At 38.3% G+C, this 22470-nt stretch overlaps 3 protein-coding genes across 3 annotated transcripts; all 3 read left to right on the top strand.

The window, feature by feature from the left end:
- Positions 1-8376: 8376 nt before the first annotated feature.
- On the top strand, positions 8377-13697 carry LOC101309643 (copper methylamine oxidase-like). Its single transcript, XM_004300959.1, has 12 exons — positions 8377-8620; positions 9079-9188; positions 9266-9571; positions 9894-10006; positions 10091-10421; positions 10499-10714; positions 10818-11054; positions 11378-11563; positions 11784-11924; positions 12024-12292; positions 12409-12490; positions 12740-13697. Exons 1-12 carry the CDS (start codon positions 8377-8379, stop codon positions 12872-12874), a joined length of 2370 nt encoding a protein of 789 aa, XP_004301007.1. The 3' UTR covers positions 12875-13697.
- Positions 13698-15589: 1892 nt separating this feature from the next.
- Positions 15590-18131, top strand: LOC101309356. The gene is made up of 2 exons (XM_004300958.1): positions 15590-17461; positions 18026-18131. The coding sequence occupies exon 1, from the start codon at positions 15590-15592 to the stop codon at positions 17441-17443; it is 1854 nt and encodes a 617-aa protein (XP_004301006.1). The 3' UTR covers positions 17444-17461; positions 18026-18131.
- Positions 18128-19031, top strand: LOC101310415. Its single transcript, XM_004299086.1, has 2 exons — positions 18128-18275; positions 18385-19031. The coding sequence occupies exons 1-2, from the start codon at positions 18228-18230 to the stop codon at positions 18985-18987; spliced, it is 651 nt and encodes a 216-aa protein (XP_004299134.1). The 5' UTR covers positions 18128-18227; the 3' UTR covers positions 18988-19031.
- Positions 19032-22470: the final 3439 nt, after the last annotated feature.

Raw genomic sequence — 22470 nt, 5'->3', positions numbered from 1 at the left:
TGTGTTTCTATCCTTCTTTTAAACGGTTTACGGCTGTCAATGTGACTGTTATTTCATTTGCATATTTGGGGTATTCCCTGAAGGATTGACCGATTTGATTTTTTGGGAAGATAATTTTTGTAAGTAACATGGTGCTGATGAGCTGGAGGGAAGGGCGGTCTCTGCAGATATTTGTGTTATCAGCATATATTTAATCTGTAATATATGATTAAATATTTGTGTTATCAGATATTTGGTTATGATTCACTCTACAAATCTATAGTTGATGATCAGGGTTGTGTAACTGTGAGTTTTAGTATGGTTGTTGTGCATAGGACCCAGGTGTTATGAATTGGAATAATATGTTTAAAGAATGGTATGCAGATATGGAGCATCAATACTTGGAATCACTAATCTAAAATACAGGTTATTCTGGATCAATCGAAGAGGAGATTGGAAGGAGTGGAATAATGAAAGGCTTGCATGGAGCATGAATGTAGATGTCTGGTCTGATTTACTACTGAATTGAGAAGCAAATATGAATAAAAAAAATAAAAAAAATGATAGTACTACAGAAGTATAGGGTATTCACTGGATTACTACAGAAGTGGATTTTGTGGATTGTTGAAATTAGCTGGTGTTAAAAGTTATGAATAACATGTATGTGCACCACTTAAGATTAATCTTAATGATAGTGGAATCTACGTAGTAGTAAAAGACATGCATGAAGGAAGAACATAGATCACCAATCCAATTGATTATTGTATGTAGTAACAAGCATAAACTATACAAGAATCATAATGTAGTCAAAAGCATAATTAAGTTAGTCGATATTCGGGGTTATTTGGAGCCTATAAGACCATCTCCCATCATAGGCTAAAAAGCCAAATTTAGTTTATGTTTACTCCCACCATAAGCTAAATTACATTTTCCAAGAATTTGGCTTATGAAGTTTGTAAGCTAAAATTAAATGTTATTTTATTCAACTTTACATTTCTCCTTTAATTTATACTATCATCAAAATTAAAAATTCATTACTCACAATCATCGCGAAGATCTCGACGAGATCTTTCATATGAGCTCCATATCGAATATATTTATATAATATTTTTTTATAAGTAATTATTGATTTAAACAAATATATGAGAAAAGAAAATAAATGGCTTTACCTTTGGATTTAGCTTATAGTGGAAGTGTTTTTTTAAAGCCAAAAGACTATAAATTTGGCTAAGGATTGGATTTAGCTTACAGTGGGAGACTCTGGTAAGCTAAAAAAAGATTCCACAACATATTCTTGTTTTATAGGTTAAATTTGGCTAAGAATTTAGCCTACCATGAGAGATGCTCTAAGCAACAGGTTTAGATAACGTCAATTCAGTTAGGATTTAATGAAGCGATGGCTAAATACTTGGTATGTAATTTTTATTTTAGGTTATGAATTTCTCTAAATACATACGAGGATTATTTGTTATGTTTAGAATTCAAAAGAAAAATAGGCCGCAGCAGGACGTGGCCGGGCGTTGTCTAGTGTAAACAATTCTATTTTCTGCATTCCTAGAACCAGAAACATAACATAACATAAATAGATACACATGAGTATGCAGGCTTCTTATGCTGACAGGAATATGCAGCCATTTATGTTGAGTGTGAATTCTATTTTTGATATACATGAATATGCAGCTCCTTTTTTTTGGTCGATATGCGGTCATAAGCGGGTGCAGAAGGTTCAAAGGTTGTTCTGCGACTTGAAGGCTCGAGGAGGAATGAAGTAAGGTTGCCGTTGGAAGACTTCTTATTTTCAGTGTGTGGAACAATTTTGATTTTGTTTGTAATAACTTTAATCCAATGGTTATTAACAATTCAAACTCCAGTTTGTATCGACTTAAATATTCTGAATCAGGATTGTAAATCCTTCCAAGTCTGATGGTAATGATTCTATTATATGACTGAACGATTCTATTAAATGACTGATTTTGAAAGATTTTTGGAAGGTTTGCTATTTTATAAATAGTGAACTGTATCTGAAATCCAACCTCTAAAGATGATATTTTGTGCTTCTTTCATTTTTCTCTCCTACTGTTAATAAATGTCTTTTGTTTTGTTTTTTTTGTTTTTTTCTAGTTCAAAGCTTTAGGGCTCTGCATTAAAGGTTTCCTTTAGCTTGATGTTCACTCAGACACTCGCTAAGAGCGGTCGGTGGGGCTGGAAGGGTTGGGCAAATCGTAGTTTTACAACGTCTAAAATTTCAGAATATCACGAAGGTTTGAGCAAATCATAGACTTTAGGATGGTTTTATGGGCAATTGGCCTAATCTATTTTATGGTACTCCCACAATTTAGCAAGCATGGGTTCAAATTTTGAACATTGTGAAGCCATTTGCTCTGAGGTGGTGACTGATGAACAAGACTGGGGGTGTCAGTGTTTGGCGTTAACTGCATGGTGGGTTCCAACTTCCAAACTCAACACTCGCTTGTCTTGTGTAGAGTCAGATCAAACTCACTTTCTGAAATTATTTTCAGGTCGCTGTTGGGGTCGTCTTCTTCATTTTCAACTTGGAAACTTAAGGCAACGACAGCGACGAGTACTGTGCCATATCCATAGGCTTTAACCACAACCATGGGATCGAAGAAAACGAAAGAGCATGATCATGGTGGCCACCTCAGATGGAGATCGATGGAGACCGTCACTGTTTGTTCAGGTTACTATCAATTTGTTACCCCCTTTTAGGGTTCATCGTCTTTCTATTTACTTCTACAGACTTCTACTGTGAGTCTGTGACAGTAGATTTCGAGCAGCTAGCTAGCGAGCATGGAACGTGGTTTCTTCAGCATTACGTCAACTTTGTCTTCAGTGGGATAGCAATAAGCTTTTGGAGTGTAATGTTCCTGATGCTGAAGACTGGTGTACTCCTAGCTAGTGCTACGTAGTGCTTCCTTTTTCTTCTACAGGTTGGTGTAGTGTTTATCCTACTCAACCTGATTCCCGGGAACAAACCCTAGCTGGCTAGCAAGCTAGTACTCATCCAAATAAGTTGGATTAGGCGTCATCCTTAATCATTATATAAAGACAGAGAACTACACCTCATTCTAGCATATGATCGAGTATGTATGTTAATCCCTAATATGATAACTGGATCATAAACAAAGATATAGAGAATAATGCATTGTGGTTTATCTATATATAAGCACTAAGAACCCTTCCAACTCTAACGAATAAAATCTCTTTCTTGCGAGTTCGTTTAGTGGCAAGTGTTTGCACCTATTTTTGGTAAATCGGCCCTTGAAATCTTGGCCGATAGGTAAGAAAAAATTGGTGTTTTGTTAGCAATATCTCAATAGAATTTCATAATAAAATTCTATTAGATATGAACCTTTAGAGAAGAAATTAAAATGGAAGGAAATATCGGCGATTTCTCATAATTGCCGATATAAATTGAGGAAGGAAATAACCGAGAATTAAATCGCGTTTGAAGGCATCAATGACGATATTGCATAATTAAGAGCAAATTGATTACAACGGTTCCGCAAGAAGAAATCAGATTGCGATTAAGGAGAATCAATATGGAACATATTTCTTTCGGTCATTAAGACCGAAATATTATTGAATTAAATTGGTTTTTTCCTTCTAAATCTTGTGTTTGTAATATAGTATAAATAGGAGACATATAGCTCATTGTAAAAGGTCCTCGACCAACACACACAACACTTCAATACAAACTCTATCAAATTCTCTACGAATTCTCTACAATATCAATTTTTTTATTCATGTTCTAGCATAGTTCTCTTCTTCTTTTTATTTGTTTTCTTTACATTCCGCACTTTATCCCTTTCTTTACATTCTGCACTCTACTTTCATGCAATTTCTCTTCCGCGTCTTTAAATTCATGCACTTTAATTTCTTACAATTACTTCATGCAATTTACGTTTCGTGCAATTTAAATTTTCGCCATTAGATTCTTGTTCTTTTACTTTTCGCACTTTACTTCTCGCAAACTTATACAAAATCACAAAAAAAAAGGAGCAACATCGGTGAAAACGCCAAAAGTCCTTGCAACAAAAGCAAGAGAACCCAAAGGCCGAGACGGTTCCTTTCTCGGCCTACAATCGCTTGGAAGAAGTCAGATCAGGCGCAAAATTAATCAAAACCTCGCTTGGCCAACAGGCCGCGAGTTGGCACGGCCGCGCAAATTTTGAAGGACGATTGTTCTCAAGCCCTCGGCCCTAATCTCGACCGAGACGATTTTTGAGCAAACAGTAAGACATTTCTCTGACTCTCTCCGATCAAGTATTATTGATAAAATTTCAAGTTTCTAACTCTCTTCTCTCATCAATAGATGTAGAATGTGAAAGGCATGGAATTTGACATCAGTGCTGCCCAGCAACTCAAATGGTAGGGTCTATTATGAGGTGGAAAACTTTTGCATATTTGGTTATCTATTTATCAATGTGTGGTGGACAGCAGATATATGCAGATTCAATTATAAATGACAAGTTCATGAAAGTAGCTAGCTGCATGCCCAGTTTTGGATCACTGAGTGATAAGCCAAATACTCCTTTGGAGTCTTTACCCTTTATATCTACATCATATCATGATCAGTCTTGGTGAAACACCATTTAGGCAAGATGGTGACTAGATGATCCCAGCATTTTCTGTACTGAGCTTTCCCCACATTGTTATAATTACTACAATATCAAGAACAATGTACAACATGTTTAATCTGGAAAATAACCAATTACTGTTAATTACTTGAAGGGTTTTTACTGATATGATGCTGTCAAACTCATATATATATATATATATATATATATATATAAACATCAGATTTTCCAAAGAGATTCACCAAGGTCAAAGATTTGATTTGAAGTGGTTCAAACTTCAAATAATTGAACTGAAACAAGAAAAATGGGTGAATCACTGAATCTGCCCCCTTCTCCAGGGCAATTTAGAATTGTAATTAACAATTTATGCTTGGAACTTGAAAGATACATAAAGCTACTTAGCTACACCCCAAAATTAATCTTAATTAGTGGTTGAACTAGTTGCTTGTTAAATAATTAATCAATCCAGTGTACAATTTTGTAATAGAGGTAGCTAGTTTTGTGGATGTGCAGCCAGCGCAGGTAGCTGGGTGGGAAAGCTGAGTCAGGCAAGCAAGCATGTTTCATGTAGTCATCAAGTGGATGTCTATTGGGCATCAGCACCAACTCACCAAGATCATATAATTAAGTTGGATCATTTTTATTATAAACAATAAGAAAGAACAAGGGTCATTGGGGTCATTAGGATATTATTTCATCACTCATATTAGACAAACTGGTAGATACCATTGACATTGGTTTTGACATGCTTTATTCTCACTAAACTTCACTATAATGCATACCATAAGCAATAGGGCAAACAAGCACTCACTAATGAAGTCTTTTCAACTCACTTTAACCTCCCTCATAAGATTGAGATTTGACTGGTGAAAAGATTGTTATACCTTTAGTACTTGATCACTTTCAAGGTATGGTTTTTTAGATTCACCACTATGTGCCATATCATGAATTCATGATCTGCATACGAAAGGGGAGGCACTAATACATATGAGTTCAATATATACCATATTGGTATCACCACTTTGAACTTTAAACTACAATATAGATAAACATGAAAACATTTACAAGTACCTCTCTCAAAAATCTAATTTAGGAGAGTCAAATTTCAATTTCAGTTAGAAAAATGATTCTAGGCCTTAGATTTTAGGCCTCAAATTTATATGGCATGTCAAATCACTTAGACACATCACATATTAAAAATCTTATGCCATGTAATATTTAAATATAAAGATCATATTACCATTTGGTCCATTTCAAACAATGACTCTAATAAATTTCAGTTTTTCATTGAAAAATAAAACTATTTTTACTTTCCTTCTTCTAAATATGTAATTAAATATAAAAAATATGACATCAAATAACATATTATATTATATATTTATAATACATGTATATTATAAAAAAAAATACATGTATGTTATATAAATAATCTGAATGTAAATCATTTAAGAAATTATTTGTATATAAATTATTTTTTGGACGAATTATAGAAAATTTTGATGAATTATATCCGAATTATCTTATATTAGTGTTTTCTTTTTTATGAATTATAATTGCTTTTTTGACGAATTAGGTTTAGGGTTAGAGTTTATTTGACAAAACTAATTATTATTTAAAAAATAGTTAATCTTCATATTGATGTAAGAATCATTCCTTATATTATACATAATTAGTGGTTGCTATTAATATGTAATATTTGTTTCTATTACCTAATAAAGTACATTAATATCATTGATTCACCCCTTAACATGTAAAAGGATACAGAAATGGTAAAATTGGTAATACAATGTTTTGATTTGGCAAGATATATTATGTGGAATTGAAAATAAATATTTGTATTTACTTACATGACATGACACATAGGATTAAAGCCATAAATTTTAGGCATTATTAAGGCCCTCTAACACTACCCAGTTATGTCAAAGAATAACACAACCAATACTTTACCAAAAAAGAAGAAGAACATATATTTTGCATCAACTTGAGAAGGGTCCTCAGTTTGTATTGAATTTGTATTTCATGACTATCAATTAAGAAAATTCAATACTAAATATGCATTTTCTGAAAATGGAGAAGGGTGAATTGATCCTTCAGCTATGTCATCCTTCCGTCATCGAGTTTTTACGATCGATATTCACTGTGAGGTAAGATCATTACTCGCGCGAAGAAGTAAATCACACGTAAAATCAAAACAATTTAAATGATGAATAGCAACACTCACGACTTTTGGATGTAACTAGCTAGATTGATCCAAACGATCCCATGTCTTTGATTCTCTTTTGTATGCTTTGTTAATATTATCTACGTTCCTTCTATTATGAAGTTGTTGAGATCCTAGTAGAGAATGCCAAGAGCAAAAGAAATAAAATCGAGGGGGAGGAGGAGGAGTGAGGCATCACTTTGGCAGGGATGACACATGAACCACGTGCGCTCTGGAGGATTATTTCACGAGTTCAGGCTGCCCTAGCTCCCCGTGATATTTTATTTTGTAATCTTCCTACTTCTTAATCAATTCCCAGAGAACAAAATGAAAAAAATAAATTGTAAAGCTTAAGAAAATATCTTTCTTTTCTTTTGGTAATTTTGGTTAATGACAAACTTATCTGGGATTTGATGCAATATTATATCTTTAACTAAATAGATATTGCATTCTTGCCCCTGTATTATGTTTATGTGACACTATGTCTTGTCAATTTTGTTTCGCATTCATTTTACTAATCTGGTTGAACCGTTTAAATTTGTCATAAATTTCATTTTGTTTTATCATTGTGATTTCTTATGACGTCAGGCATACACAAGACATGACATGAGTAGAATACGAATCAGAGAATTGTCTTCTCAAAAAAAAAAAAAATGCTAGATAAGAATTTCATCAATGTTAATATGATTGTAACATTTTGTTTCGGTAATCTCTGAAAAAACACAATTGTTTATTACAATCGCAAAAGTACCAAGCCAATCTAAGCAACTTAGTAGAGCTATACAAAACGTTCCGTAATAGATGATTGTTGTTATAATTCAATTCAACGAATCTAATAGCATTTCTCGACCCCGGAGTCTTGTCTCTTCTTCTCTACTTCTTCTCTCCTCTACAACCCACAAAGACAGAAAGAGTCAAAGTGAGTTACAAATCCTCATAAAGCGAGGGTCACTTTCCATATACACCCAAAGCAGATGTCTTTCTTTTGGCCTTATATCACACTAAATATCACAATCCTTATGATATGCCCCCCTAATTGATGTGCCAATTGTCCCATGAATAGTTCATCCCCCTATCATCACACCACTCACTTATCTTTGATAAGTCCCCCCTCCACTTAGTGCACTATCCATTATAACCAAAATGGTTAAAACCCAAAATTCCAAATCTCTCACTTATCCGGAAAATAAAATAAAAATAATACCAATAATCACAAATATCGGAAATAAAAAATTAGAATGCACGTGGGAGCGTTACTATATATATACAAGCTCCCCCTCTCCTCCTTCATTAGCTGGCTCTGTTTTTCTCTCTCTTTCTCTGATCACTCTCTCTCTGTTTCAAATTTCCATGATCAAATTCACACTCACATTCTCTTCTCCTGTGCCCTAGCAGAGCTTCTTCTTCAAGTTTCCGAGAAGCAACCGCGAACTAGAAAAAGAAGGTGAAAATTATTTGAAGTTTGAAACCATTAGTCTCCGGCGCGGCGGTGGCGGAGAGCGGTGAGACGGAGAGAGAGGTGCGCTGTATGTCAGTAGATTGCAGAGAGCGCTACAGTAGTGGTGGTGAAATTATTGGCGCGCTCGCGAACCCCTTGCAATGGCCTCAGCTTCGCAAAAAGCGACGCCTTCTTCTTCATGTTGCGGCGGCGGCGACGCTTCTTCCGTTGCTCCTCGCGAGGCCGCGGCGCCTCCATCGAACGCCGTCGTTTCGGCCGCCGTGGCGAAGGATTGGACCGGCTCGGTGACCGAGGATCGCCGCGACGATCAGCGCGTGCCTCCCAAGAAGATCGCCATGGCGTCCTTGGTTTCCGAACCTTCCGCCAAGAATGCCTCCGCCGCAGGTACTGCTTTTCATTTTCTTTTTGATGTTAATACTCCTTCTTTAGGCGATTCTGTATGTGTGATTGGAACGTTGTGAGTTTCTTTGAAATTTTGATTGATTTTCTGTGATTTTTGTGAGATTCTTGATGCGTTTTGGCTATATCTGGATGAGAATAAGGGAATGAGTGATTAGTGCAACTTAATCTAGATTAGAGCTTAGAATAATACGAAGCATTCGAAAGTTTTGGTTTTCGGTGAGCTACTTTGTCAGAATATCTTAGCTGGACTTGAATTGTTACGTATTTTACTCCTAAAGTTACATGCATATAATTCTGGAATTCCTGATGTAGAGCTGACCACTGTCGCATTCGACACTAATCGTCTGGAGCCTGATTTTGAATCAAGTATTTTTTGATACAGAGTGTTTTCTGTTGTTCCATTTGGTCGGTGAATTGAGTGTTTTCCTTTCCTCATGTAGGCATCCCGATCATGGTTAGGCCTCAGTCAAGGCACCCCTTGGAACCTTTATCTCCTGCCGAAATATCTGTGGCAGTGGCGACTGTCAGGGCAGCTGGAGCAACACCTGAGGTTGTTAATTCAACTGTTGACTTGTTTATTATGTTGTGTGGTTGAGATTTTTGGCTAAACAGTAACTTTCTTTACAGGTTAGAGATAGTATGCGTTTTGTTGAAGTGGTTCTACTAGAACCAGATAAGCATGTTGTTGCATTAGCAGATGCTTACTTCTTCCCTCCTTTCCAACCCACATTACTTCCAAGAACCAAAGGTGGACCTATAATACCCAGTAAGCTTCCTCCGAGGCGAGCTAGACTTATTGTTTACAACAAGACGTCAAATGAGATAAGCACATGGATTGTTGAGCTGTCAGAAGTGCATGCAGCTACTCGTGGTGGACATCACAGAGGAAAAGTAATATCATCTCAAGTTATCCCTGATGTTCAGCCTCCAATGGTATTTTTGCCTTTCCTTTTTTTTTTTTTTTTTGGTTTATTTTAACTTGTTATCTTCCCTTTTAATTATGTTAATTAGAAGTACTGCTTGGTGCTACTCGCTAATTTGGTATTTAGACTTTCTGCTGAAAAACACAAGGAGTGATAGAATCACAGAATGGATTGATCTAGTTTACATTTATTTTTCAAAACAATAATCATGCATGTCGTGTTTAATTTTCCCAAACTGCTTGTTGACATTTGCTGAAAGGATACAATATATGATGAATTTGTGTCCATGAATTATTTTTCTTTAATAAAAAATCATTGTCTTGGGACTTCAGGATGCAGTGGAATATGCTGAATGTGAAGCTGTTGTGAAAGACTTTCCTCCATTTGGAGAGGCTATGAAGAAGAGGGGCATTGAAGATATGGACCTAGTGATGGTTGATGCCTGGTATTTAATCTAAACTGCTCCTGTAGAAGTGTAATGATAGAATGTCAGCAGGTTAACAGTCATGCGGTGTACTTTATACTGCAGGTGTGTTGGTTATCATAGTGAGGCTGATGCTCCTAGCAAAAGGCTTGCTAAACCATTGATATTCTGTAGAACTGAGAGTGACTGCCCAATGGAAAATGGTTACGCGCGCCCTGTTGAGGGAATCCATATACTTGTTGATATGCAGAGCATGGTGGTGTTAGAGTTTGAAGACCGTAAGCTTGTACCCTTACCTCCAGCCGATCCATTGAGGAACTATACTTCTGGTGAAACAAGAGGTGGTGTTGATCGAAGTGATGTGAAGCCATTGAAAATTGTTCAGGCTGAAGGTCCAAGCTTTCGTGTGGATGGATACTTTGTGGAGTGGCAGAAGGTAAATTTTGAATTTATGTCTGAAATCATCTTCTTGTTTACTAAATTTTGAAAATAACTCCATGTTCTGTTTGGCAGTGGAATTTCCGTGTTGGATTCACTCCCAGGGAGGGGCTAGTAATATATTCAATTGCATATGATGATGGTAGTAGGGGGCGAAGGCCTGTAGCCCATAGGTTGAGTTTTGTGGAAATGGTGGTGCCATATGGAGATCCCAATGATCCACATTACAGAAAAAATGCTTTTGACGCTGGGGAAGATGGCCTTGGTAAAAACGCGCATTCTCTAAAGAAGGTATGTCCAATTCGTGACTCGGGTGTGATGTTTTCCTTTTCAAGTTATTGCATTTTCTTAAGTCAATCTTTACTAGGCTGAAATCAAACTACTGTGTTAACAGGGGTGTGACTGTTTGGGCTATATCAAATACTTTGATGCCCATTTTACAAACTTTACTGGAGGTGTTGAAACAATTGAGAATTGTGTATGTTTGCACGAAGAGGACCATGGAATGTTGTGGAAGCACCAGGACTGGAGAACAGGCTTAGCAGAAGTGCGCAGGTCGAGAAGGCTGACAGTGTCTTTTATATGTACTGTTGCTAATTATGAATACGGATTCTTCTGGCACTTTTATCAGGCAAGTTTTAACACCATATATCTATATGAATAGTTGTGTACTCATATTTCAGTAATTAATAAACATTGAACTGGAAGGCTAAAGAAAATTTATAATGGATTATTAGTTTAGGTTTCCTTTTATGGTATGTGTGATTCTTCGTCTCTTATATGTATGACATATGATGCTGTGAGGTAGTAGAAGAAGTATCTGCCAACCTAATACGAACATTTTTATTGCTTTGCTTTTAATTTTAACTTGATTATCTTTTATGAGTTTATGTGTCTGCTTTCTCATTATCTTCTGTAGCCTACCAGTAAACGCAATATGTCAATCTAATGCAGGATGGAAAGATTGAAGCTGAAGTTAAACTCACTGGAATACTCAGCTTAGGAGCACTACAGCCTGGAGAAGTTCGAAAATATGGTACTGTTATTGCACCAGGGTTATATGCACCAGTTCATCAGCACTTTTTTGTTGCTCGTATGGATATGGCTGTTGATTGCAAACCTGGGGAAGCATACAATCAGGTATGATGCTTGAAGTCTCCATGATCAAGTATTGTGCCTCTAGACTCGAGATTTTTGTTTTTCAACTTTTTACATAGGTAGTTATTCTCAAATGTGTGCCCAATAACCTATTGGCAGAAGCATAATGAAACTCTCACAATCAAGTGTTATAAACAAAATTTCTTTTCTGCTGTTGCATAAGTCATGAAGTAAATATTTTGCATCTACTTATATATTGCAGGTAGTGGAGCTAGATGTTAAAGTTGAAAAACCTGGAGAGAATAATGTCCACAGCAATGCATTTTATGCTGAAGAGAGACTTCTTAGAACTGAATTGGAGGCAATGCGAGACTGTAATCCCTTATCTGCCCGGCATTGGATTGTAAGGCATCCTTGATTCCTTGACATAACTTTTCGGTCTCCTATAATCTAGTTCTTAGCTTAGATTGTTATAATTGAGTGCTGTATTCTTATGGTCCAGGTAAGAAATACACGAACTGTTAACAGGACCGGACAGTTAACAGGCTACAAGCTTGTACCTGGTTCAAATTGCCTGCCATTAGCTGGTCCTGAGGCCAAGTTTTTGAGAAGAGCTGCCTTCTTGAAACATAATCTTTGGGTTACACCATATTCACGTGATGAGATGTATCCTGGAGGAGAATTTCCCAACCAAAACCCACGGGTGGGTGAAGGATTGGCTACATGGGTTAAGAAGAATCGATCTCTTGAAGAAACTGATATTGTCCTTTGGTTGGTTTCTCTAGATCTTTGTCTTGTGTTTACCCTTTAATTCATAATAATTTCCCATCATGCTTTAATATAAACTGTTGAAGCTCAGGTGCTAACAAGAATGGTGATAATTGCAGGTATGTATTTGGGATAACTCACATTCCTCGGTTAGAAGACTGGCCTGTCATGCCAGTGGAGCACCTTGGCTTTGTTCTCATGGTAATTACTGGGTTTAATCTCTTATGCATCCTTTGTAATCAATGTCCATGTTCTGATTGCTAGCATCTGCATAATCTAGTTATCTTGGATAAGATTAATGTCGCAAAGTGGCATTTTGGCGTACATACAAGAGTAGCGCATCAGGATAACAAGATTAATTGTGAAATTGTTTGTGTTTAGACATGAAACTTTAACTGAATTGTTGTTGCTCGGTGTCTCTGATTAGACTTTTAATGTTTGTGGGTGCAGCCTCATGGATTCTTCAACTGCTGTCCTGCAGTGGATGTTCCTCCTAGTGCCTGTGAATCGGAAGTCAAAGAAGATGATGTCAAAGACAATGGGGTAGCCAAACCAATTCAGAATGGGTTGATGGCAAAGCTTTGAAGAGATGCTCTGTTGGTCTTTTAAATTTCAATCAAAGAAGGAGAAGTTCTTGGGACGAATCCGCTACTTGTCTTTTCAACATCAAGCTTCTAAGAACGCAGATTCTTGTTGATGATGCTCAAGCTTATAAAAATGGAACTGTTGTCCTTTTTGTTCCAAAAACCAAGAGTGTACTTTTCTTGTATTAGAAGAGAATATATTGAAGGAAATGTTTAAAGAACAATGCTGCTATGTTCTTGCACGGTTTGCTCTCTTTTTTAAGCTACTATCTTCCTCCCACTTGGGATTTAGGAAGATCATGTACAAGGATGAGAAAGCAAAAGTTTTTCCTGTGTTTAATTACCTTCTAGATGCGCGCTTAAACAAGAAGTCAGTGATGCTGGAAGTGTTATGAAGATACTCGGATGCATTTGAGAAGTTCTTGCCTTTGCTTCCACACTTTCGATCCAGCTCATGTACAAGTCGTTGAAGTTGATTTGGGAACTAGAGAATATGTTGATGATATCTCTCTTGCGAGAAGTAGAAGGTTTTTGGCGAGTTGCTTTGCTCATGTGTTGTTTAGATCCTTTCACTCTAGAATATCGAAGAGCGTTGTTTAGATCCTTTCCGATACTTGATGATCTAGGCCGGTCTTGACAGATTCTGGGATGTCAAGCCATTACTTGATTGAAAGGATGATAAACTTTTGCAGCTTAAATCTTGTCAGTAAATGGCAAAGGAATGTTCTTGCATGGCAGCTAGCTCATCTTTTGGGGACTGCAGAAGAATGCATAGTGGAAACTCCTTCAACTTACAGTTAGAAATTTTAGTATTGAGTATTGAGAATTCACATATGTTATCATTCGACAGTAAAAATGTACAGATTCAAGTTCAATTTTTCGTAAGTGCGCCCCCTTCGGTGAAGCAGAATCGAACTATGTAAGATACTGTATGAAACTGAATGATGCATAGAGGTTGAGGGTACATATGTGTTTGGAACAACTCACATTTCTAGGTTAGAACACTGGCCTGTAATGCCCGTGGAGCGCATCTGGCGATCACAAACAATGTAGCAAGGTGGATTCTCAATTTGCTAGATTTAAAGTTGTATTTGCTAGAGAATCAAATTCTAATATCAAGATTTGTATAACTAGTAATGATTCTGATTTAACCCTAAGCTTTTGTATGGGAAAGAGTTTTGCTTGGTAAATTCAAAAGTGGTATATATCAGTACCTTGGGTGCACGTTTGTTTGACACTACTAATTGGGATAGTCTTAAATAAGACTCTGGGATACGTTTGGTAACAAGAGGTACACAATTTAATGGTACTAATTATGACATGTTTTCCAATTTCACCTCCGTTAGCTGGTGTTAACTAGAGTACTCATTTTTGGTGTCTCAATTTAACACCTGCTTTCTCTCCTTCACTCTGGGCATGTTCATCTTTTCTTCATTCCTCATCTCTCTTTTAATCCTCCATCTCTTCATTAATTCATTTGCTCTCAAGAGTGAATTTGGGTATGAGTATTGCATGCTGCACTCAAACACAAGCAAATTTTGAATTGGATCCGTGGGTATTTGCTTAATTTTGTTTATATTCATCTGGATATTTATGCAATTGATGAATAAGCAGTGTGTGAGGAACGGTTGCTGCTGGGATGTCGTTATTGAGACGAGACTAGAAGCTTCCGGGAAGATGAAGTCCCGCCGGTACGCTGGATTGTTGCCGACGCCGAGAGGAGCTGTCAGGACGACAGATTACTACTAGAACACAAAATTGTCGTCGAGATTGATTTGTTGTAGGTGAACACAGCTACCGGCATGAGCTACCAACCTAGATGTCTTGCTTACCAACAACAAACTAGATAGAAGATGGTTGTCAAAATTTAACCTTTTCAATTATGCAGCTTTTCTAGACCCGCGTTGCCAAACATATGACTAACTTAGTCTCTCCTTAGTTTAGCTTACTTTAGCTTAAGTCTACTCAAGTAAGGTCGGTGCAGTGTAAGAACCTAAAGAGGTCCGGTGCAATCCAACGTACCAAACGTGCACTGGATGTATTGCATTGCTCTGCATCAAAGAAAACTGTACAGGTGAAATCCTAAATTATTCAGACAGCTCATATTATAGTTAGGATGAGCGTTTTTAAGGTGTCATAACAACACGAGTCGAGTAATTAAGATATTATGTGATTCAATACATTATCTTAACAATCTTCTTTTTCGATTAGGCGCTTAACAGTATCACAAACCATAACTACGCATGTGAATCTAAAAAAAATAACACACGATTAAATTGCGGTCTATGATATCAAAGTTTAATGGTTTTCTCATCCGATTTTGACGTTTAACAATCTATAAAACTTCAAATATGTTTAAGATGACAACAAGTCATAACTACTTATCTAAAAGAATCCAAAGATTAGATATTTAGATTCTAATATTAAATAGCATAGCCCTAAATTTCTGCCCCATTTCCCATTCCTATGTTTGCTCTTCTCATCATCAGCCTAACAACCTTCACAACCTTGTAGGATCGAATCTATGCCTAACTTTGTTAATCATAATCAAACCCCTAAAAATAGAAGTCCCCACCACACTGGGTGGCGTGGCGTGGCGTGCCCTCCTTTTCTCTCCTCCTCCCACAAAATCTAATGTGCCGCCGGCACACAGTCACACACTGCTCCACTCACACAGTTTCTGCTGCTTCTAGATTTTCTGGGGCTCCTCTTCGAAATGGCCGCCACCGCCACCCCAACCCCGGAAAATGACGAAAAGACCCTCCAAGAGGAGCTCTCCCTCCCCATCCTCCTCGCGGATCGGGTCCTCAAATCGGCCCACGAGGCCGAGTCCTCCAAACCCGAATGCTCCGACCTGGCCCAACAAGTCGACCGCCTCTCCCACATGCTCCGCTCCGCCGTCCGCATCTGCGCCGCCTCCCCCTCCCTCTACGAGCGCCCCGTCCGCCGCATCGCCTCTGACGTCACCAAGAACCTCGACCGCGCCCTAACCCTAGTCCGCAAGTGCCGCCACAGCGGCGTCCTCCGCCAGGTCTTCTCCATCACCACCGCCGCAGACTTCCGCAAAGTCTCCAACCTCCTCGAATCCTCCATCGGCGACATGAAGTGGCTCCTCTCCGTCTTCGAGTCCGACGGCGCCAACCTCTCCCTGCCGCCGATCGCCAGCAACGACCCGATTCTCAGCTGGGTCTGGTCCTACATCGCCACCATCCAAATGGGCCAGCTCCGGGACCGAGTCGAGGCCGCGAGTTCGCTCGTCTCGCTGGCCAGGGACAACGACCGGAACAAGAAGATCATCGTCGACGAAGGCGGAGTGACGCCGCTGCTGAAGCTTTTGAAGGAGGGGTCGTCGCCGGAGGCGCAAGTTGCGGCGGCGAATGCTCTGTTTCATCTCGCTACGGATCGGGAGAGGGTTAGGATTGTTATAGATTTGAATGGGATTCCGATGATAGTTTCGGTGTTGGGAGACTCGCCGATGAGGGTTCAGGCGGCGGTGGTGAGACTGGTGGCGGAAATGGCGGAGCTTGACCCGATCGCGCAGGAGGAATTTGCTAGAGAAAATGTGACTAGGCCGTTGGTGTCTCTGTTGGCTATGGATACGGTTTTGGATGAGCCGAAACTGCAGATTGGTAAGCCTAGCATTCATTCGCTTGTGATTAGTAAGGAGTTGGTAGGAAAGGGTGCGAATTCGAGTAGTAGGTTGGGTTCGTTTAGTTCGAATCATTATAGTTCTGATGGGAGTAGCAGAGGTGGGCTGCATTATAGGAAAGAGAAGGAGAGAGAGGTTGAGAGCGCTGAGGTGAAGCTCAAGCTCAAGGTTGGTTGTGCCGAGGCATTGTGGAAGTTGTGTAGGGATTGTTTGTTGAATAGTCGGAAAGTTACAGAGACGAAAGGGTTGATTTGTTTGGCCAAGATTGTCGAGAAGGAAGTTGGGGAGTTGCAGCTTAATTGCTTGATGACTGTGATGGAAATAGCTGCAGTGGCTGAATCCAATCCGGAGCTTAGACGATCGGCTTTTAAGCCTAATTCTCCGGCTGCAAAGGCGGTTGTTGATCAGCTTATGAGAGTTATTCAAGAAGAGAGTAACCCGGATTTGCAGTTACCGGCAATCAAGGCAATTGGGTCGCTGGCAAGAACTTTTGCCGCAAGGGAAACCCGGATAGTTGGTCCTTTGGTTGCGCGGCTTGGTAATGAGAATGTGGATGTGGCAACCGAGGCTGCCATTGCATTGGGGAAGTTTGTGTGTTTGGAGAACTTCAACCGAGTAGAGCATTCTAAGACGATTATTGAGTTCGATGGGGTTCCTTCTCTAATGAGATTGTTGAGGTCCACTGATCGGATCAATGAAGTAGCTCACATGCACTGCTTAGTACTACTGTGTTACCTCACGTTGCACGTAGGCAATAGCAAAGCTCTCGAACAAGCACAGGTGTTGAGTACCCTCGAGGGGGGAGCGCGCTCTGCCGTGGCTCAGAATCCGGATTTAAAGGAGTTGTTTTTTAGAGCCATGCAGCATCTCAGTCTTTATCAGCCGGGAGCTCATCCCCACAGGCAAACCTACATGCCATAATGACAGAGTTTTAGCAATGTGAGTTGTTCATGTATTTGTAACATAGATATAAACGAATTGATTCCCTGCCAACAAAGCAAAACCAAAATAATTTGCTCTGATGTTAGAATTTGTTGTATGTAGTATATATAGATGGATCATTGAAGATCTGCGTCAGCTGTTGTCTTCAGTAGATGAGTGTATGTTTAGAAATGTATCTGCAGAATGTTGTACATGATTTGAAGGAACACTGTTCTTTTTGTAGAGCATCAAATTTTGTAGATTTTTCTGAACATCCTTAGCGCCCTTCTTTGAACTCCAAATCACTAATTTGTTGTTTTAAATAGTCAAATTTTGGTAGGATTTAGGGTAGAAATGATAAACATTGTAATGAATTTTTACCTGTCCAATTTTTACATTCAGATCATTCTGGGAAGGAACCTGGTTTAGTTGCTACAAGTCATATAGTTGGAAAACAGAACATGTTGGTAGAAATAGAAATTGTGCTTCACTTTCCACACGTTATTCAATTCCATCATATTGATTAGGATTGCTAATCTCGAGTCGTGAGAAAAATGAAGTCTTTGCTTTTTGGTACGGCAGGCACAGCCTATACAATTGGTCTCCAATTCTTTTATCACAATATCTTCAAACCGACCCTTACAAGAAATTCATTTTTGCCGCCTAATGTGAAGAAAAAGTATTGGAAAATTGGTAAGGTAGAATAGTCAACAGCTCAAAGACTTGGAAAAGCTTTATATCTCATGATTATTCTCCAACTTCTCCATTCTCTGTTTGGGGCGCCATGGCGTCCACCATGGTTATCAAGGTTCGATATTTTGGAACTTCAAAGGTAAAAGATTTGATCTTTCATTACTGTAATGATGCAGTGATTTTCTCTGTTTCTCTATGTCTCTCTTTTTGTTGCTTATTGTTTCGAGTATTTCTTGATTGTGCTAAAGGTTAAAGTTGCGGGCAGAGAGAGGTATTTGAAAGCTCGGATTGATGAGAATGGCCAACTGGGTTTTGACATGGGTGGTTTGAGGGAAAAAATCTGCCGGATTTGTGATCTCCCACCTGGTTCAGACATTACTCTAGTGTACATCGATGAAGATGGTGATGTAGTAACTCTGGTTGATGACGATGATCTGCAAGACGCAATGAGGCAGCATCTGAAATCCTTCAGGATTGATGTACTGATGAACGATAACAAACTTTATCGCAAATCAAGCTCCGATAACAAAGTTCGTCACAAATCAAGCTCCAAAAGGAGTACTCGAGTGATGATGGATCCTGTTGGATCAAGTCTTGGCACTAGTGATGACAATATGGAGACCAAGAAGGCTAGTACCAGTAGTTATGCAACTAGTGATTATGGTTATAAACTTGGACATTCTTTCCATGAATGCTCCTTCATTGGAGATGACCCAGTTAATCCTCATGTTGCTTGTTTTAAAGGGAATTACTTGGAAGCCATAGGTGGTATGCTGCTTCAAACCGGTGTCAGATGTAATGGCTGTGGTTGCAATCCACTAACTGGATCTAGGTTCAAGTCTATTCTGTGAGGAACTTAAATCATAGTAACGAAAGTATTGTTGAAATCTCATTAACCATTGACATCGGTTTTTGCAGAAGAGAATTTTATAACCTCTTCCATGTCTGCCTTGCAAGCAGGGGCAATGAGAGTCAAAATCACGATCTGTTATGTTTCACCTCTTTTAATTTTTAAATACCACTATCTTTGTAATGATAGTGAAATATTTGTTTCTCCTCCTAGTGCAGTCCTAGCTATATAGGGTTGATGCTTCCCTCTATAACTCATTCTTTGAGAGCTTTCAAGATTCAAATCTGAATCTGCTTCATGAGAAATGAGGTCGTAAACTCCTTAGAACCAAAGACTCGAATCTTCAACGAGCGTTTACTGGTGATTTTTTTTGTAGCTGAAGCAGCTGCAACTTAATGAACAGCTTTAGACTAGCTATGATGACAGTATGACCAGGAAGGCAGGAAGTCCAGTCCAATTCCTTTATATATGTTATCTTGATTATGTCCAATTAGCTTACGTACACTTCTTCTTTTGGGCTTTTGGTTTTGTTAATTGGGTTGATTTTCATGAATGCTAAACAGAGCAAGATAGATCTCTTGTCACCAATTTATAATCCATGTCAACTATGAACGTATCAGATCAAAATACGAGTTCAGTCTTGGTAACTTCATAAACAAGAAATGCAATTTCCTCATCAGTGACACTATACATGTCTTGAAGTAGAATCACTAACCTCAAACAAATGATAACGGAGTCCGTCGATCGCAATACCGCTTTTGGTGACGAATGGCTAGCTAGATAAGTTACTAGGGGTCCTGGCACCAACCTTCTGGAAGTGTAAAGTCTAAACTAAGCCATGAAAGAAATTCCAATTTGAGAGGGACAACTAGTCTAACTCATCTTTATGCAGTGCAGACACTCATTAAGCATGTCATTTGTTGCTCCTTGAGTCAAAACCATGAAAAAGGCAAACCAACAGAGACATGAAACCACTCTCCCTCAATGGTCATAACTCATAACACTGTAGCTTAATTACTTACCTTTGATGAGAAGCTATAATGAAACTTTAAACATAAGCAAACCCGGCCACCATTGATGTTCTTTCAAGTTTGTTATAGCTAGTTCTTACATGCTTAAAGTCATTAACTCGATCATTATATCACTAAAGCCATGCAATTTGCTCATTATGTCTAATTTGCAAGAACGATTTTAAGCATCGACTTGTAATGAGCTCTACCATGTGCAAACATTTGAGCTCGATCGATCGCAAATAACTACTTAGGTTAGGCTGGCATCATCATTTTTTTCCCAAAACATACCAATCAAAGAGGAGAAGCATAAAAGAGGTGGGGAGTGCATACTATCGAGGCTCAGTTATCCTTTGGTCATATTTTTCGCATGTACTTCATAGATTGGAAGCAGTTCACATCTTAAGTTTTTATCTTAATTAAATAAGAGATTAGACGATATTACAACCTCGGAGGCAAATTCATGCAATACAAGTCACACCCTCAATCCCGAAAGAGAAAGGTTTGCTACACTCGTAAGTTAATAAATAAGGTTACGCATGGATGATGAGGCACCGAAGAGTTTCATGTATATGCCTAAAGGATGTTCTCCGGACACTTATATGTTTGTGTGCGATGCGCCTTTCTGAATTTTGCACTTAGGTAAATCCAAGAAAATCTCAGTCATCCAGCTCTACATAATGACTTGAAGAAAAGACTCATGATGCATGTCGGTGCAGTTTGAATGTTGTCTCAAACTCTCAATTATCAAAGAGTAGTACATTACCTAAAGCACACCCAGCACCCCACACCCTTGTTTGACCAAAGAAAGCTACACTACATAATCAGTACTTCACATCTTTCATTTGTACCCTTCCCATCTTTTACTTCCTGAGGAAAAGAAAGCAGACGTTCGAGACCATCTTTAGGTTGGTTCATTCGTTTCCAATTTCTTTTGACTCGATCGCCTCTACAGTAATGTCGGTTTCGTATTCGACTGATTGAAGCTCATCATCAACTATGTACGTTTTGCTTCTACGTATGTAAGTAAGATTACAGCCATCTACAGCGATCCATGAGACCATGACTTTGTTATAACGAATTCGTTTTTGCAAACAATCAAGGGTTCTATATATAGAACATAGCGATTGTTTGCGAAAACGTCGTATCAAGAGGAGTAAGGACTAAGCAAGCAGCGAGCTTAGAGCCACTCATCAGCAAGGAGTTAATTGTAACCAGAAACGAAAACGAAAGAGGATTTTAAAGAAAGTAAACTGAGTACAGTACGTACTGATCGATGGACGTTTTGATTGGTGGATTTTGAGATGTTAACACAAGTGACGTCGCCACCGCGAGAGTGAAGTTCTTCTTGTATGTACTGTTTGAAGAGTTGAGGCAGGACCATAGCGTGCATTGTGGTTTGATTTCAGGACTGTGATATATATGCAAAATACAAACATGTAACAGAGACTACTCGTCCTCAATCCTGGTTCTAATTTATTGGTCCTCAATGCCTATTCGCATCGCACTTATTATCTATCTCACTTGCTTGTCATACATATCATTATCGAACTATATGTTGCACTATATGTATTGACTGACTTTGTGTTGCTACAATGACCGATCTAGTAGATCGATATATGGTTAATTTGTATGAGGGTTCTCTTACTACTTGTAAACTGAAATGAAAATGGCATTAGAATGTAGTATTTTATAAACACGGTAGTATTGTTTATGTTGTGAACTTTTGTGCATGTTTTCCTTAATTTCGTTTTTGTTACATTAATTTTGATCCTTTTTGTTTCATGAGGTCTCGTTTTGGTCCATGAGTATCCTTACTCCCATAACCGTACATGAGATTTTCACCTCATACAGGTCCATGAGTATCCTTACTATTCTTTTGAAATCATTAAATCCTTACTCCTATCGCTCTCTTCTCCTATGATTAATTTTGTTGTTGAGCAATAGGAGGATGATTCTCAGTCTCTTGGAAAATTTCATATGTTTGCTTGGTGAATGATAATATATATATATGTCATAGTTTATGAATCTCCTCCCCATACTTGCATATATAGCAAAGAGTTGAAGCATCTTGTTACTTTTTCATTAAAGCGCGCGGTAAGGTACCAACAGAAAATTACAGTATTTGGGAATAACTAGAGGCGCTCATTCAAAGCCTAACAATTTCACTCCTCGTTCAAAGTCAGAAATCAGAATCAGCAATGCTAGCCCTTTGCATGGGCTCGGGGCTCCTATCCATGCAGGACTTCTGAAGTCATATACATAAATAACATAATGCTTGCATATATAGTCTGGTTAATAAAACACTAATGCAACTGGAACCATTTAACTACTTACCTAATATTATTCTTATTTAGGAAAACCCCATATAAAACTAAATCATATAATGCTCTATCTCTCTCTCCAATAATGCAGATCGGGACGATATATATATATATATATATATATATATATATATATATATATATATATAG

This window comes from Fragaria vesca, linkage group LG5 (assembly GCF_000184155.1).
Source record: "Fragaria vesca subsp. vesca linkage group LG5, FraVesHawaii_1.0, whole genome shotgun sequence".
Taxonomy (NCBI): Eukaryota; Viridiplantae; Streptophyta; class Magnoliopsida; order Rosales; family Rosaceae; genus Fragaria; species Fragaria vesca.
The sequence above is the reverse complement of the archived record's forward strand: the minus strand, read 5'-3'. Positions and strand labels throughout refer to the sequence as shown.